This window comes from Pocillopora damicornis, chromosome 10, assembly GCF_964200805.1.
Source record: "Pocillopora damicornis chromosome 10, jaPocDami1.2, whole genome shotgun sequence".
Classification (NCBI taxonomy): domain Eukaryota; kingdom Metazoa; phylum Cnidaria; class Anthozoa; order Scleractinia; family Pocilloporidae; genus Pocillopora; species Pocillopora damicornis.
The window spans coordinates 10291529-10308795 of NC_142679.1; the positions used below are offsets into that span (position 1 = coordinate 10291529).

Here is a 17267-nt window from a genome sequence, read left to right on the forward strand (position 1 = left end):
CATGATGTGAATTCTAACCTAGTATTGTAAAGATCATATTAGAGAGTTTGTTGAAATATATACAAGGTCTGTTAAGCCCACAGGGGGCTCATGGAATTTCAGGCCTCATTGATGAGGGGTTTATTTGAAGGGGAGTAATACAGAGGGGAGGAACATGGAGGGAAAGGGTGGTTGGGGGCTTCTATTGTGATTTAAAAACTAGCAATTCATCTTGAAATACATGTTTTTGCTGAAAGAAAATTTAAATATAACAGATTGATTGATGATGCATTGTGTTGTTCCTTTTCCTGGTGCCTTTATAGAACTAGACCAACTGAGGATTTAGTTGGTCCCCTTTTATAGTAAATAGATGGGAAAATAACACAGAATTTGGCTTAGTTGCACCGTCAGACTTACCAATACTCCCAAAGTTGTCATCCACCTCCCAAAGAGTGAACGATGAGTTTGTACACAACTCCCATTCTTTGACAATTTTGTCGATCTTGTAAGATTGGTAATGCACCAGTCAATGTAAACCTGGCCGGTACATCGCGGGGCATTTGACAAGCACTCACTTCTGAAGTTGCAAAATGCCCCGCACCCCAAGGTCAGGTTTTTCCTCTAATTGAAGCTAACGACCCCACTCACATCCCCTGCTCTTGTTGAATGAAAGACACAGGCTAATTTTAAATGGTTTAAACTTTATTTGTCACGTAACACACGTCACCGCATACAATGTTTTTCAAATGACTAGACTAGAACCTATCCTCGACGATAGTAAACCACGTGACAAGCGCTCTGTTTACCGTGACAAATCCAGCCAGGAATAAATATCTTAGATCATGAAGTTGCATGGTTTACAATTCGTATAAGCCACACAAAAACGGATTGCACAAAGAACACATGAGTCAGCTGCGTTAATCCCAAAAGAAGAACATGATCCAGGAACGTTTATTACAACTTAATTTTTTCAACAGCCCACTGTTGAGTACATGTGTGAGGTCACATTCTTTAACATCTCCACGTAATCACGTATCAACAAAGTCATAGCTATGTATTGCGAAGACAAACGAACTCCAGGATGACAACACAATGATTTATTGAAAAATAATAACAGAAAGATATTGTGGCGAGACACGATCAACACATTCAATGACGCACGGCGAATTCTAAATCCCAACAACCGACACAGTGTGATCTGCATGGTTTTTAATCCATAGAATCACTTGACAGTTGTCTCTCATTGTCTCCCAAAAAAGGCATAACACAAGGTAATGTCACGCAAAGTCACCCTCTTCTCAACACCGTCTTTACATGATTATATAATCAAATATGAAATATTTAAGTGGAACTGAACATAAACATACATTTATGTGAAATATAACCTAACATAATGCACTTAAAATATATAGATTTAGCCAAGCCTAAAAGCGGAGCTCTTGTTAGTTTCTTTTCCAGCCCTTCATTATAGTAAATAGATACTGTAATAAAACTCGTCAGCACAGGCTATAGAAGAGCTTCTTCAAAGGGATAACAGACCAGACGAGCTCTGGAACCTGGGGACGATGTTCTCAAAACATGCATGCTTGTCAGCAGTATCTTCAAACCGCTTAGGATCTATACTGTTGTTCCTGATGTTGTGAGCAACTATTAGAAGAGAGGGAATGTCATCTTCTTCAGATGAAGTGTATTATGACAGCATCAGTTGAAATTATATTCTATTGTGTGTGACTTATAAATTCGGTTTGGGAAAATGAGCCAAAATTGAAAGAAACAACTGTAAACAACTTTTTGTTAAGACATCACTAATCGAGTGGAGTGTATACACGTGAGCAAAGTGAGTCAGTAAAACAATACGCCAGAATCGGATAGGTTTCTTATATCTTCTCTTGAAGTTGCAAGATATGACTGCTTGCCCCACTGTTGTTCTCTAACGTTTTAACCTCCTCTGTTTAGCGTAGAAAATTAAAAGGAAAGTAATTTTCAACTTGTGTTTGAACCTGTAATTTTTTAAAAACTTTTTTGCTTTCGGCTATTGTTTCCTGATTGTCCTCTGTCTGGAAATACACGATGTCTTTTTCTGATATTTTCTGTTATTTGATTCGGTAACCTCTGGTGTGACTGCATATAATGTGGATGTCTCCACGAAAATGTGAGATAATACCTGGATTTCATTTCCACATCACAGAAATCAATTCCAAACATCAATCAAGTTTTCCCTTTAGTTTAAAAGTTGAGTTGATGTTGTTATTGGCTATATTAAATAGGTTGAAAAGGTTTAAGAGGGTATTTTCTCGTGTTTGTCATTAATTGAATTTACTGGAAGTTAGAGTTTTTGCAACATGTTAACATGAAACAAAGCAATAAATTTTATTGATATATAAAAAGTTTTCAGTCATTTGACTGTAACCATTTTCCACAACTTGTAAACACCATTACAAAATGATTAATCAGGGGATGGGAAATTTGTGGCATACATGCCATGATTGAAATACCATGTCCATAATAAGCTAACAGGATCGATGAAGGTGTATTTGGGAATAGGCTCTCTTGCCTGTATCATTAATCTGCTTATTGCTCCTGTTAGCAATGTTTTGATGAGGTTAGGCTATCAGGGCAAAGAAACAGGATTTTAGAAAGCAGTGACTTTTTTCAAACCTGGAAACTATTATTGTGAAAGCCACACTTGTGCCTGATAACTCATTTTTAATCTGATAAAGTAGTTTTAAGAAGGAGACAATATTTTATTATATAAATTTGATGTACAGGCTGTGCACAAAACTTTAATTTGACTGAAATTTTATACCCAATACCAATCCCTACACGTAATAAAATGTTAGGAAGATCGGAGGAAAAAATAATGTGCCATACATCTGCAAGATTTCATGTAATTACTTTAATTACATGAATATTGACTGATACTAGGAGATCTAAGAATATTCAAAAGAAAAGAAAAGAAAATTTGGTTGAAGTTAGAATTCTGCTTAGGCTGGATAAACAAGATTCTTAGAAAAAGAAATGTGTAGGAATGAAAAAGCTAAGCAAACTTTTTTACAGCACCTGCCTGTACCTTTATGGCACGTAGTAAAGTCATTCAAGGTAGACATAATCCCTCATTTATATGTTGAAAACACATGCAGATTCCCTCTAAACCTGTAGTTCAAGCCTGTGATGACTTTGAAATTTTGAAGCACACCTCAAAAGGAGAACAAAGAAATTTCAAGTTTCTATTTATTCAGTTTACATGTTGGTTAGTGAGGTAAAATTGAGTCAAACATTCATAATGGCAAACTTCAAACAATGACTGAAATCTTACGTTAAGATCAACTACATTAGAAAACAGTTCAATGCCTCTTAATTAAGTGTTCAGGCCTTTTCATAGTCCCTGTATCTAGGGTGATTTCTCTGCTTCCTGCTGGATCACCTGAGGCCCTCCTGGTTGTGCTGCTGCCTCGATGCCCTGTCACACGCCTCCTTGTTCTGGGAGTTCTCCCTGAGTCTGGGAGGTAACTTCTGTCTTTTTCTGGGACGTCTAACGGATGCTCTTCCCTTAGTGTTGACCTCCTGGTTTTCCTGCTGTGTAGTTGTACAGCTAGATACATCCTCACTCTTGTCTTGCACTGGTCCCTGGAACCAATCTGCGTGTTCTATCCCAGAGTACTTCCAAAAGCGGTCTCTGTGTACCACTTCAGGCTTTTTCCAAGGGCCCCACTGAATCCTGCACACAACATCATTTAGCTGTTCCACAGGAACATATGGCCCCTCCCATGGCCGTCTCAGGTTTGGCGAGATTCCCTTCTTTCTTTGGGGATTGTGAAGCCATACAAGATCCCCACTTCCAAAGGTAGATGCAACAATATGCATGTGTTACCGCCTCTTCATCCTCAGAGTACCTGCCTGCTGATGTACACGCGCAAAATTGTGAACAGTTTCCACAGACTCTCTCAACCTCTCAACATACTCAGGATAGCCTCTATCCTCAGGTTCTTCTTGTGGGCACCCAATTAGCAGGTCCAAGGGTACATGCAGTTCCCGTCCAAACATGAGCATTGCCAGGGTAAACTTTGTGGTTTCATGCACTGCTGAACAGTAAGACATGAGTAGTAGGGGCAGATGTCGATCCCAGTCCCTTTGGTGATCCTGGACAAATGTGGTGAGTTGGGCTTCTATAGTCCGGTTGTAGCGCTCCACCATGCCATTGGACTTTGTATGTAGTGCCATTGTCCTGGTCTTATGGGTCCTGAGCAGGGTGCGAACCTCCTGGAACACGGACGATTCGAAATTTTGGCCTTGGTCAGAGTGTAGCTCACCAGGGACACCAAACCAACTAAAGAACTGGGACAGAAGGACATCAGCAACAGTGACCACTTCCTGATTTGGGAGTGCATACGCTTCAGGCCATTTACTAAAATAGTCCATCGCAATGAGGATGTACTTGTTACCTTGGTCGGTTTCTGGCCGAGGTCCCAGGACATCAATGGCAACACACTCCATGGGCTCCCCAACATTGTACAACTGCACCGGAGATCTTTGCTTTACCCTGGGGCCTTTTCTAGTATCAAAGAGGTTGCACCTTCGACACCATTCTTCAATGTCACAGTGGCAATGAATCCAGTAGAACCTTTCACTGACTTTAGCTAGAGTTTTGCAAACTCCTAGATGACCTCCTACAGGGCTATCACAGAGTTGCTTTAACACGTTGGTGCCGAGCCCTTTTGGCAGTACTAGCTGCCATGTGACCTTGCCAAGCCTGGTCAATTCCCACCAATGATACAGCACTCCCTCCTTAACAGCCAACGAGTCCCCTTGGGCCCAGTGAACCTTAGTGGTGAAGTTGAGATAGGTGATGCTTGCCCACTCTGGGCGTTTTCCAGCCTCCTTCCATCCTAAGATGTGATAAATAGTTTTTCTTTCCATCTGGTGGGTTCGGAACTGTGGTGGTGATAACTGCTCATCTTCAGGTTGATCCACATCTCTTACTTCCTTTCCCTCCCTCGGCAAGCTAGCAGATGGAGATTGAGGGCCTTCAGACACGTGGGCTTGTGTAACATTCACCACACAATCATTTGGCATGCCGATTGCATTCTCTGTTGCATGTTTTTCCTCTTGGTTCTGACAATGCTTGCAATTGGTGTCGAAGCATGGCCGATGCGACAAAACATCAGCATTCTGGTAGCTTCTCCCTGTGTGGTATACAATACAAAAATCATAGGTTTGCAGCTTGTCCAGCCATCTTGCAATCTGACCCTCTGGATTCTTGAAGTTTAGTAGCCACTGGAGAGATGCGTGGTTGGTTCTTATGGTGAACTTCTGCCCATAGAGGAAGGGGTGGACATGATCAATTGCTTTGACAATAGCCAGAAGTTCCTGCCTGGTTGTGTAATAGTTACGTTCTGGTTTGCTTAGTGCCTGGCTGGCTTGGTGGACTTGAGACAGAACAGCACCAATACCAACATTGCTGGCATCTGTGTCTAACAAAAAGGGGTCCTCGCTCTCAGGATAGGCCAAGACTGGAGTGGATGCGAGGGTCTCTTTGAGGCAATGAAACGAACTATTGCATTCCTTTGTCCACGTAAACGGTTGGCCTTTCTCAGTCAGTTGGGGCGGACAGTGTCAGCAAAAGAAGGTTCTACATAGTCCAACATGAGGGGATGCAAGCGGCCTCAACTGTAAGTACTTTTTAGAAATACTAGGATATTATCCTAGCATTCCTAACAATTCAAGTTGCACAAGAGTGTCAAAATCCGTGTGTATGTCACAGAAATGTCACTAGACCTAAAGTACGCCAGATGAGGGCGAATAAATGTGAGAAGATAAATGAATTAATGCCTGATATCAAAATATCATCAGCTAATGCTTTTGTTTCACACGCAATCAATAGTACGTTTATTCCTCAGCCGGTTCTTTTGCGTTACATTGTAGATTATAAAGAGAAATATATCCACACGATAAAAGCCGCAGATAAAAACGTTTTATCAAAGTTTATAGAATGTTGTAATACATGTTAGAGCAGGAAAAAAGATGGCAGACAAGTAGCACTTATCTTGACATATTATTGTACCATGAACAACTGCAAGAGATTATCTCTGCATGAGGAGATACCTACAGTCGAGGCCGCTTGCGTCCCCTCATGAAAGCTTCTAACATCTCTGACATTTTGCGGCTTTGGCCAGTTTGTGACAACCACAACTTTTTCAGGGTCTGTGGCAACCCCTTCCTCACTTACGACATGGCCAAGGAACTTGACACTGCACTGGAAGAGTGCACACTTCTTTGAGTTCAACTTCAGGTTGGCTGCCCTTAGCTGTGAGAAGATAAGGGTCAGACGTTGTAGCTCCAGTTCAAAGGTTTTTGCTTGTGCAATCATGTCATCTAGATAGACCAAACACCTCAGGTCGCCAAGGATATTGTCCATCAATGGCTCAAAAGTCATGGGTGCATTACATAGACTGAAAGCCATCACATTGAACTGCCACGGCCCATTACCTGCAGTGAAGGCAGTTTTCTCACGGTTCTGCTCTTCTACCTCCCCTTGCCAATACCCACTTTTGAGGTCTAAGGTGGAGAACCAGCTTGAACCAGATAAGGCATTGAGAGTTGTATCTACCCGTGGTAAAGGATATGAGTCCTTCTTGGTCAGTTCGTTTAATGTCCAGTAGTCAATGCAAAATCTGGTACCACAATCCTTTTTCTTCACCAGGACCACTGGTGAAGCCCATGGGCTGGCAAAGGGTTCAATTATGCCTTGTGCATGCATCTCCTCAACAGCTTTGAATGCCCCCTCCCACTGTGCAATTGGCAACCTTCTAGGGTTTTGATGTACAGGGGGAGCATCACCAGTATTGATTTTGTGTTTCGTAACTCCTGTCTGGCTGAGATCATAAGGTCTGCTAGAGAAGATGTCTTCGAATTTGAGCAAAAAAAAACCTCTTTAGACAGGTGGCAGCTTACCAAATGATGTTTTACTTCATCATTGCATTCAGACAGTCGTACCAAACCACTTAAGCCACGCGATGAACCAAAGTTCATCATCAATGTCCTGAGACATAATGAACGACTTCTTCCTGTACTTGTAATTGTTTCCAACACGATACAAGTTCGGGAGATCTAAAGGAACTCACTATGACTTTGTATATTCGATACAATTTCAATTTCCGCGTCAAAGGAGAAGCCTACTGTAAGTCGTGGGTGGTCAGCGGTTATGCTCGTGAGGTAAAGAATGGGTTTGTGACTTTCTCACTCAATTGAAAGACTTGCATCACTCTTATGAAATGGTTGAACGGAATACAGACTTCGAGCAGTCTCTTATTTTTCTTAAAGATAGTGAGATCACGCGTATCCTGTGAGCATGGAGAAGCCGCGAGACTCGTATCTCACATCTTTGCCGCTCCACGCTCTCAGAGTCGGGCTAAGACAAGGCACGTTATTTCCGGTGCGATACAAGAAGTTCAATGATTATCTCGATTATCTAAACACATTTATTTACGTGGTAAAGATTTGTTTTTAAATCTATGTACTGATGCCAGTTCTATTTGGAACGAAATGTATTTGAAAGAAAAAAGAATATTAAGTAAAACAAAAGTTGTCTGCAACACGAAGCATGCCCTCGCATTAAGACTAAGAAAGCTAATGTTTATAATGATACTTTAATGCATATGTTCGAATGTTCCCAAAAATCTTCTGATAATCTTCCCGCACCCACCTCTCACCCCGCCCCTCGCCACTGAACCATACTGTTTTCACTCAGCAGCTGGTCTGCGGTCACGTTTATGAGGTAAGCAAACCGATCGATGCTTGGTCACCGTTCTTGTCGATCGGAAAATCAAAATACCAGCGTGATATTGCCGCGAAGATGGAGCAGTTATGTTATTTGACTCGTACTATACATTCGAGTCAAAGCTTGGGTGACACAGGTTATTTCTTGCGGTGGAATCGACGAGGGGAATTCGAACACTAGTTGTAGTGTTTGAATTGTTGAAAGGAATGGTCGCATGGGGATTGTAAGTTTAATGAACAATTTCAAATTTTGCCGCTTGAATTGAAAGTAAAGTTCATTTGAATTGCTTTCGTATGTATTTCTGACGGTTTTAGATTTACCTGCTCGATTTATATCGGTTACGCTTCATATTGACAAGTCCCTCAAAATGGCGGCCAAACTTGGAGATTGCCGAAAATTAGGTAAGTTCACAGAGTTATAAAGTTCTCGTAAAGGTCGGGCTGCAAAGTTTTTTTCCGTAGTTACCTTTTCTATGGCACCTACTTCCTAGCTATCTTAGTTGGATCAGTTAAAAACGCCTCACTTTTTCAAAAATTTAGCTTGAATTTGATCGGTTTTGGCGTTTGTGATTTAGGCGAACCGATAAGGTGTCATTCAAGTCTTCCTTTTTCCTTGATCGACACGTGATGTTTACGAAAGTCGCCTCGATAGATAAAATAGAGTTAATATACATGGCTGTGGTATTTGTTTTTTGCTGAGTTCCGTAGTTTTTTGTAAATTGTCCTCCAAAGTTGTATGAAATTAAAGTCTTGAAAAGTGTCACGACAAGCCTTCGCTCGAGTGAACTTTAATTTCCGTAAAACTCTGAAAAATAAAGAGATCCGATCAAACTGATTGTGGTTTTAGTATAGGTACATGAATGTCTTACAACACACGAGAAACGAGCGAAATCCGTGTCTCAAGCAAAATCGACCGGACCGCTCTTACAGAGACACTCTCTTAATGGTTGATTCAATTCCAAATTCTACAAACTTCATCATATTAATTGTATGGCAGATAATAAGGAGAATTACTAATGAAATCTTGAGAGTTAAAGGGGTAAGACACATATGGTAATCATATGTATCAGAAAGACAGCGAATAAATGTAACATACTCCAAGAAAGTGTTCTTATGTACAAAGAAGTTTCAAATTAACTGAAATTAGATTGACTTCATAATTCAGATTTTAGTTAAAGAAATGTGTAATATCTCTTTACATGGATGAAAAGAGAATGCCATTTACAAATTTTAAAATAGAAAATGCCTCGAACTTAAAGATGGAATTTAAAAAAAGTACTAGAAATATAGCATATCTATTCACTGAGATTTAATCATAAGCTGGCTCATAGAGATATAAAAGAGGCTTTGTGAAAAAAAAAAAACCAGGGCAAAAAAATTGAAGATTCAGGAGAAGCATATGACATCAACTAGTTTACTGATGTTCTCACCTGAATTCATTCTGGAAAGAGAGCTCTGCAACACTCCTGTTTTATCTTTTCAGTCACTTCAATTAAAAACGTAAATTTGATTATTTGCAGGCAGGTTAAGGAGGAAATTACAATAAAATAAAGCAAAAGCATACTACATCTCTATGCTTCTTAATACAGCTACAATAGGTAAATTTAGGCAATTACCTACGTAATATTATGTAAACCGAGTGTAATATATGGTCGTAAAAGAAATTTTATTCTAACTGTCCTCCTTGAAGGATGCCTTATGTATCAAATATATATAGTTCGGTACCTCCAGATTCATGAGCCAGGCTTTGGGGGCCATAAAATAATAAAACAATCAACGCAGTATGCCAGGCCAATTTATTGAGAGTCAACTAGGTATAGTTTCCTAAAATCGTATGGAAAGTTTAAAGTGTACTTCACTTGTGCCACATATACAGATTTATCATCCTTAACTACTGATTAAAATTTCTAGAGTGTGACTCAATGAATTCAAGAGAAAATATCCAAGTAGGTTACAGAAATGGTTCACGAATTATAAACTGATAATGTGTTCACAAAACCCCCAAAATTACCGCGCCGATACAAATTTATCGTTCATAATCACTAATGAAATTCCAAGATTGTACCTCAATGAATTTGATTCGCTCCTGTGATTGAAGGGCTACTTTATGTTGAAGATTTCACCACTAACTGATTTTTGCGTACATGACTGTACATGGAATTTATTTGCACTTGTAGTAGTATAGTCAACTGAAAAATTAAATTAATATGACAAAGAAGGTTATTACACATGTCGATTTCAGTTGAAGCGACGGGAAAATTATTATACTTACAATTTGTGTTCCATATGCGGCTAGTAAGCTTCGAAGTGCGATCTGTGGTGACACTTTTGAAATGTAAGTTGCGTAACGAACTTCTAGGTTTTTTAAGTAATTAGTCACCTGATCTATTTTTGCCGTGTTGCGCTAAGATAATTAAATATTCACAAAAAATGACAAACGGCTTGAGAAATGCAAATCACTCCGCCCCAGTGCGGAAATTAGGTCTAAATAATTAGTTCTAATTGAGCAACGACTATAATGGCTTAAGTGTTCAATGTTCAATAAAGAAGTGTCAGAAAATGGTGTTAGAGTCCATTTCTACTATCAACTAGCTTGAGCAATCCGCATTCAGTTCGTCTTGAGTGGCTATGAGACATAACTTGTGAATTGGTCTGTCATACTCTCCGTCTCTTGTCTTGATTCTCACTTTTCGGACAAGTCCGTCGTTTCCAAGATATGTGCCTACAATACGCGCCATTTTCATTCACATCTTTTGTGTTTGGGGTCCAGCTCCAATACAAGATCACCGATCTGGATGTTATCTCGCACGCGAAACCACTTGTTCCTTGGTAACAAGTTTGGGGCGAAATACTTCATCCAGCTCCTCCAGAAATCAGCAACTCTGTTTTGGGCGCTCCTAATTGTCGCGGATTGGTTCTTTCCTCTGGTTCTGGTTGTGGTGGTGGATTGTAGTGGCCCAGAAGTAGGTCGTTTGGAGTGATCGGTGGGGCCTCCCAGATATCGTCAGAACTGGGGTACAGCGGTCGTCCGTTGACCATGTAGGTGATTTCTGACAGAATTGTTCTCCATTGTTCCTCGGAGTAGGCTTGGTTCTTGCAAGTGGTGTTAAATGCTTGTCTGACTGACTTAATTAGGGTTTCAACAACTCCGTTTTGGTGACTCGCATGTGGTGTATTCCATTCCCATCTGAGCTCACAGCTAAATTTATCAGAGAGGACACTCTTTACCCCAGGAATATCCCAGTTCTGCGTGATTTCCTTTAGGTAGCCTTGGGCACCCACGAAATTTGTACCACGGTCTGACCAGCAAATATTAGGGTGTCCGCGTAGGCAGGCAAACTGTCGAAAGGCCATTAAAGGCCGATTTACACGGAAGAAAATTTTTGGTACGGCTCGGGTAAAAACGATTCGCGTACCAAAAAAAAGTAGCACTGGTGCTTGTTTACACGTCCTTTTTTCTGCCGTGCTAAGTGGTTGGAATTAACGTCTTGGTTCGGGTAAAAGGCTCAACATCTTGGCCAGCGTTCGCAATTCTCGCTTCGTACGCATGCGGCTTGCTAAGTAAGAACATCATGGCGGACGAAAAGTATCTTGAGTTTCTCCTGCTAAAAAGATCTAGCGTCTTTTCGAAAGGAATTACGAAGTCAAGCTTTTCGTCTTCGAAGATTCTGGACATTGGCACGCACAGATCAATGGTTTCAGATCGTGGAAACCGCATTCACCGACAAGGAGTGGTACAATAACTTTCGTGTTTCCAAAACAACATTTGAATACATTGTTTCACAGATTGAAGACGAAATTGGTCGTCAGGATACTTCAATGCGTAAATCCATCTCCCCAAGGAAGAGAACAGCCATAACACTTTATTACATGAGCTCCACAGCGGAATACCGTACAATAGCAAACTTATTTGGGGTATCAAAGTTGTTTGTTTGTTTTTGCATAAAAGATGTTTGCAAAGCAATAACAAAAAAAACTGAAAAAAGATTTCTTGTCAATACTAAAGGGGGAAGATTTGAGTGAAGTCATGAAGCTCTACAAGGAGAAATGGGGATTTCCCTCATGTGCAGGTGCTATAGATGGCACCCACATTCCAATACAAGCTCCTCTGGAAAATCGTACTGATTATATAAATAGGAAATCTTATCACAGTATAGTGCTGCAGGCAATGGTGGACTCAAAGTACTTATTTCGAGATGTGGTCATTGGTTGGCCAGGCAGCGTCCATGACGCAAGAGTGCTTTCTAATTCAGAAATTTATAATCGTGGATGTAACGGAGATCTCTTTGATCCCAATATCAAAGAAACAATACTCGGTATTGATATTGCTCCTGTTATTCTTGGCGACCCTGCTTACCCTCTCTTGGACTGGCTAATAAAAGCTTACCCAGAAAATCAAAACACACCCAACTGGCAGAGGCACTTTAATTATAGGCTTAGCAGAGCACGTATGACTGTAGAGGACACATTTGGTAGATGGAAAGGACGTTTTCGACGAGTTCTTAAGCGTGTTTATATGGCTGTTGACTCCACATGTTACCTTGTGGTTGCTTCATGCATCCTTCATAACATCTGTGAATTAAAGAGGGATGCCTTTTTAGAAGAATGGCTCGAGGATATACAGAATGCTGTTGAACAGCCCGACATCATCCCATTGGCAATTATCGAAAGACAGACTGAGACAGATGTCGCCAACATTCGAGATGCCCTTGCACTATTCTTTAGGACACCAGAGGGCCGACATATTGGAAGGGGTGGTGAATAATTTCACTGTCACAAAACACTTTCACATTCATTACAGTTAAAAAGTTGCTGCCATGGATCCTGAGTTTATCATATGAATTGTTGTATCAATGACATCTTGCACTTTTTTGTGGGAGGTTTTGTTTAATTTTGCAATCAAAAAGTTGTATCTCTGCTTGTGCGAGGTTTTAACATCAATTGAAAAAAAAAGTAATTAGTCTGTTGAGTTTCTCATGTAAATTATAAATAAACCAATGATGATCACAATAAAAACAGTTCAAACAGCAACTTTATTTGAAAGTGGTTTTCAGAGAAATATTAACAATGATAGTAACAAATTTGTTCCACAAGTGGTTCTTAAATTAACAATATAATAAATTTGTAACAGAAACTTGTTAGTCATGATGAACATAACTTTTAACTTCTATTCCAGCTTCATATCAGTAAGATGTCAGCTTAAACAACGCCAAAATTTCTTACACTTAAAAAAGTCTTTAATTCTGGTTCTTACCCATGTTTTCTAAAACACAATGCATCAATAGTGTACAGAACAATATATTCCCTTGCTGATTTTAACCTTCTTTAAAATGAGCAAATGATTTGGTCTCAAGGACAATAAACAGTCACGTAAAACTATTTCCGTATGAAAGATGTGAACCAGATGGTTACAAAACAGAGGGAAAAAAGCCTTTTCACAAATTGTCTCTTCACATCAACAACAACCAACGGCAACCTCTGAAAACTATAAGTCTTTACATTTCATAAAAGCTGCTCTCACTGCCACTGTGTACAGGGTTGCTTTCTTCATAGAAATCCATTCTTTGAAATGGATTTCTATTTTGGCTTAAAAGATTAACCAACATCAGCTCATGTTGTCGCTCCTCCCTGCGACGCTCATTCTCTAATTCTTTCAGCTGTATTTCGTGCACCAACATTTCTTTTTGGCGCATGTTCTCAAGCTTTACAAGCATGTCCATCTCCTGTTCAGCGGCAGTTTTGAAGCTCTCGGTTAACACTGCAAACGATTTCTCAAATCTGGTCATTTTGCCTTTCTTGACAACTTTGTTTTTTTTCGTATCAGTTTTTGCTTCCGCTTCCATCTCCAATTTGGGTTTTTTTGCCCCACTTAGTCTTTCCTCTCTTGCCCCACTGCTTCCCTCAACACTGCCTTTTGAATTTGAGCTCAACTCTTCATTGTCAGCTTCATCACCAGATTCGACGTTGGTTTCGTCCTCAATGTTCCCTTCTGTTCCGCTATCCAAATCTTAACAGGGGAACAAAACAATTACGAACACGGAGAAGGTAAGGTAAACAGGGGAAGTACAAGAAAATTATGTGATTCCAAAGTTGCATTTAGTAAAAGTTTGTAAGACAGTAACATACTGAGCTACCACTTCTGTCAGCATTACAAATCAAAATCTTGTTAATTTTGGTAAATGATGATGTTACTTCAGGCTGTAGTGACTGGCGAACATGATGATGATGATGATGATGATGATGATGATGATGATGATGATGATGATGATGATGAAACAAACCTGTACTTTCAGCAGGTGCACTTGAATCAACAAGGCACGCAGGCGAAGATGTGTCCCTGTGACCACATGCTTGATCCATCTCATCAAAAAACTTCCATTTTTTCTGATGCTCAGTGCCACTTCTTTTTTGCTTATCGTGATGTTGTTTGTACTGCTGTCTCAGCTTTTTCCATTTGTTAATGATGGCATCTAAACTGATATTAATACCTACAAAACAAAGAGGCTAAGTTGCCAGGTATTCTACAACAAACACTTCTCTTCATCAAGGCTTGCATTATCTGACATACGAAATGGTGAGCGAAAATAACATCCTGTACCTTAACTAGCATCACGATGAAATTTGAAGAGTCCCTGTTACAAATGGAAAGTACTAATTTCGATCTAACTAGTTTTTCATTGAAAACCTTTCGCATAAACCCCTGGGGCATAAACATCGATCAGCTTACCTTTCTTTTGCATCTGTACTTGAACAGTTTTGTAAGCGGCCCTTTTCTCCTTTGGCGTCTTCGCATTATCCAGACTAAACATAACTGTCTCTTCTTGCATTATTTGAATTAATTCCTTTACATCTTTCCACGCGATTTTTTGGGCGACTTTCCTTTGGAGTTTGCGTCCGCCATGTTGAAACGTGAAGTGAACTTTCTGCATATGCTCCCAACAAATGGTGCTGACTAATCGCATAAAGGCTCACTCGGAAAATGTTGGTTTGGCACGGCTTATCGTTTACACTACACACTTTATCCGACCCGGGCTAGAGATTTTGGAACGCGTACCAATTTTATCCGTGCTTGGACTACCTCGCGAGTAGGTCCGAGCACGGATAAAATTTTGGTTCGGGTGCCAGAAACATCAGTCGGCATGGATGAGGCAAAGTTGTTTACACGACTAAATTCATCCGTGCCGAACCAATGTTTCTGGTACGCGTACCAATTTTATCCGAGCCGCGCCAAAAATTTTCTGTCGTGTAAATCGGCCTTAAGAATTCGTCTGAAGTTTTATCGGTGACCAGCTCAAGATGAATCGCACGTGATGTCATGCAAGCGAAGATGATCACTTGTGCCTCTTTCAGAGTTTTGCGGCCGAGCTTGATCTGTACTGGCCCAAACATGTCCATAGCAGAGTTTGAGAATGCCGGGAAGCCAGCTGCTACTCTTAGGTTTGGAATCTGTCCCATGAGCTGGTTGAGAGGCCTTTTCCATAATTTTCTGCATATGACACACTTTGAGGTGACGGTCTTAGCCATTCTGCGGAGTCCAATGATCCAGAATCTTTTTCTGGCCTCGTGGATTAAACTCTTGTAGCCACAATGCCCACGTCGTTCGTGGAGGTCACGCAGAAGCAAGATCACAAAGGGGTGGTCTTTTGGCAAGATGATAGGTTTTCTCAACTCTTCCGGGAGACATCTGACATCTTCAAGTCGACCATGCACACGAAAAAGGCTATCTTCATCCTTCTTTGCTACCAGTTTCTTATCCAAGCTGACTTCGTTGACGTGAAATTGACTCCACTGCAGAAGATGGGTCTCGGCAGCCTTCAGTTCCTGAACTGAAATGGGCCCTGACTTTGGGTTTATTTTCCGAGCGTTGTGAATAAAGCGACTGACGTAGGCTAGAGTTCTCCGTATCTCGGAGTACGTAGAACACATTTTCAGCAAGTGTAAAAGGATAGGATTTTCTTCAGATCCAGGTTGATCTAGTTCAGGACATACTTCCGCGGCGGCACTGTGATGTTTACCGGCTTTCTTCTCTTTCCGAAACGTTTTCTTTTCTCTTAAAGCGTCGAGGTCGTCCACATGAGTGTTAACTCGGGTGTGGTCTTGAGCGCTGGTCTGCCCCAATCGTCTCTTGAATTTCAGCCACTCTGGCAGATACGAAAGGCCTGAATTCCTGTGGTGGCGTTCTGATCCAGGACAAAACGGTTGATGAATCGATCCAGAAGAATCTTTCCCAGTCCTGGGCTTTTGCGAACTCCAATGCTTTTACACATGTAACGTACATGCGTGCAAGTGCTAAACAGCCCAACAGTTCTAATCTCGGGATGCTATTCTTCTTCAGAGGTGCGACTAAAGCCTTTATCGTGACTGGAACACTACGATAGTCTCCACCAGCAAGTTTCCACCGTAGGAAGATGACCGCACCATAAGCCTGTTCACCACCATCGGAGAATCCGTGAATTTGAGGCACGCCCACTGCGTTGTTTGGTTTTAGCTTGCGGTCAAACTGAAATGACAGGAGATCATTTATGGACTGGACATTCTCTAACCATGTTTGCTGAATACTCTCGGGAAGGATGTCGTCCCAGCTGTAACCTGAACTCAGTGCAAGTACAGAGTTTGGTTGGTTTGACTCCAAGGAGGTCTTGGTGCAGAAGTTTCTTGATGTCTTCCTCGACACTTACTGTCCCTACTTCTATTGACTGAATTTCAGATAGAGTGGAGCCGCTTGACTCGAACTGTCCCAGAACGTACCATCCAAAACAGTTTCTTTTCCCGATGGGCTCTCCAGGTTCTCCGGACACTGTGTGAATATCAATGAAGGCCGACGAAGTCTGTGCCAATAAGGAGATCTATGGCACCACCCGAGAGATGTATTTTATCGGAAACGTTCTTCAAATGGCTGTACTGTCTCACTGACTCCTTAGAAATTTTTTTGGCACTACTGCAAGGTCTAGTTACGGTATACACTTGAAGGGTCTTCGTAATATCTTCGTCAGAGGGCGAGGCAACCGTGACATCGATTATCTCAGAAGGTTCGCTTTTCTTCTTTCCACCCGCCAGATTCATAGTGAGACGTGTTGCTGCTCCATTTAAGCCAAGTCGACCAGCTGCACCTTTGGAGAGTAGGCTTGTGTTAGACCCGGAGTCCAACATGGCGAGAACTTCGACAAAGTTTCCATTTTTGTCCATGACTTTAACTTTTTGCACAAGGCAAAGTCCAGTAACAGGTTTCAACTTGCTTTTTTGGTACACAGCATTCCCCTGGATGTTACCATTCGATGTAGGTGTGGGCCCTTGGAACTGACTTTGAAACGGTGGTGCTTTGGGATTCAAACTTGTGTTAGTTTCTCCAGTCTTCTCGTTATGAAGGCACCGGTGATGGTTTTTTCTGCATTTGTCGCAGGTTGAGCCGTCTGGTTTCTTGCAATCGCTTGTGTGATGCGCTCTCAGACACTTGCGACATCGCCAATGTTGCTTTACAACCTCCCACCTCCCATACATTTTAAGCAAATGAA

At 41.1% G+C, this 17267-nt stretch overlaps 3 protein-coding genes and 1 pseudogene across 3 annotated transcripts; all 4 read right to left on the reverse strand.

The window, feature by feature from the left end:
* Positions 1-10608: 10608 nt before the first annotated feature.
* LOC149038863 (uncharacterized) lies at positions 10609-11109 on the reverse strand. The gene has a single exon (XM_089185706.1). It carries the CDS (start codon positions 11107-11109, stop codon positions 10609-10611), a length of 501 nt encoding a protein of 166 aa, XP_089041832.1.
* A 1471-nt stretch (positions 11110-12580) lies between these two features.
* Positions 12581-14602, reverse strand: LOC149038864 (uncharacterized). Its single transcript, XM_089183649.1, has 3 exons — positions 14483-14602; positions 14177-14243; positions 12581-13470 (listed from the first exon to the last, which is right to left on the reverse strand). The coding sequence occupies exons 1-3, from the start codon at positions 14580-14582 to the stop codon at positions 13251-13253; spliced, it is 387 nt and encodes a 128-aa protein (XP_089039775.1). The 5' UTR covers positions 14583-14602; the 3' UTR covers positions 12581-13250.
* A 311-nt stretch (positions 14603-14913) lies between these two features.
* On the reverse strand, positions 14914-15681 carry LOC149038865 (uncharacterized). The gene has a single exon (XM_089185707.1). It carries the CDS (start codon positions 15679-15681, stop codon positions 14914-14916), a length of 768 nt encoding a protein of 255 aa, XP_089041833.1.
* Positions 15682-15835: 154 nt separating this feature from the next.
* On the reverse strand, positions 15836-17253 carry LOC149038866 (uncharacterized; annotated as a pseudogene).
* Between the last annotated feature and the right edge of the window lie 14 nt (positions 17254-17267).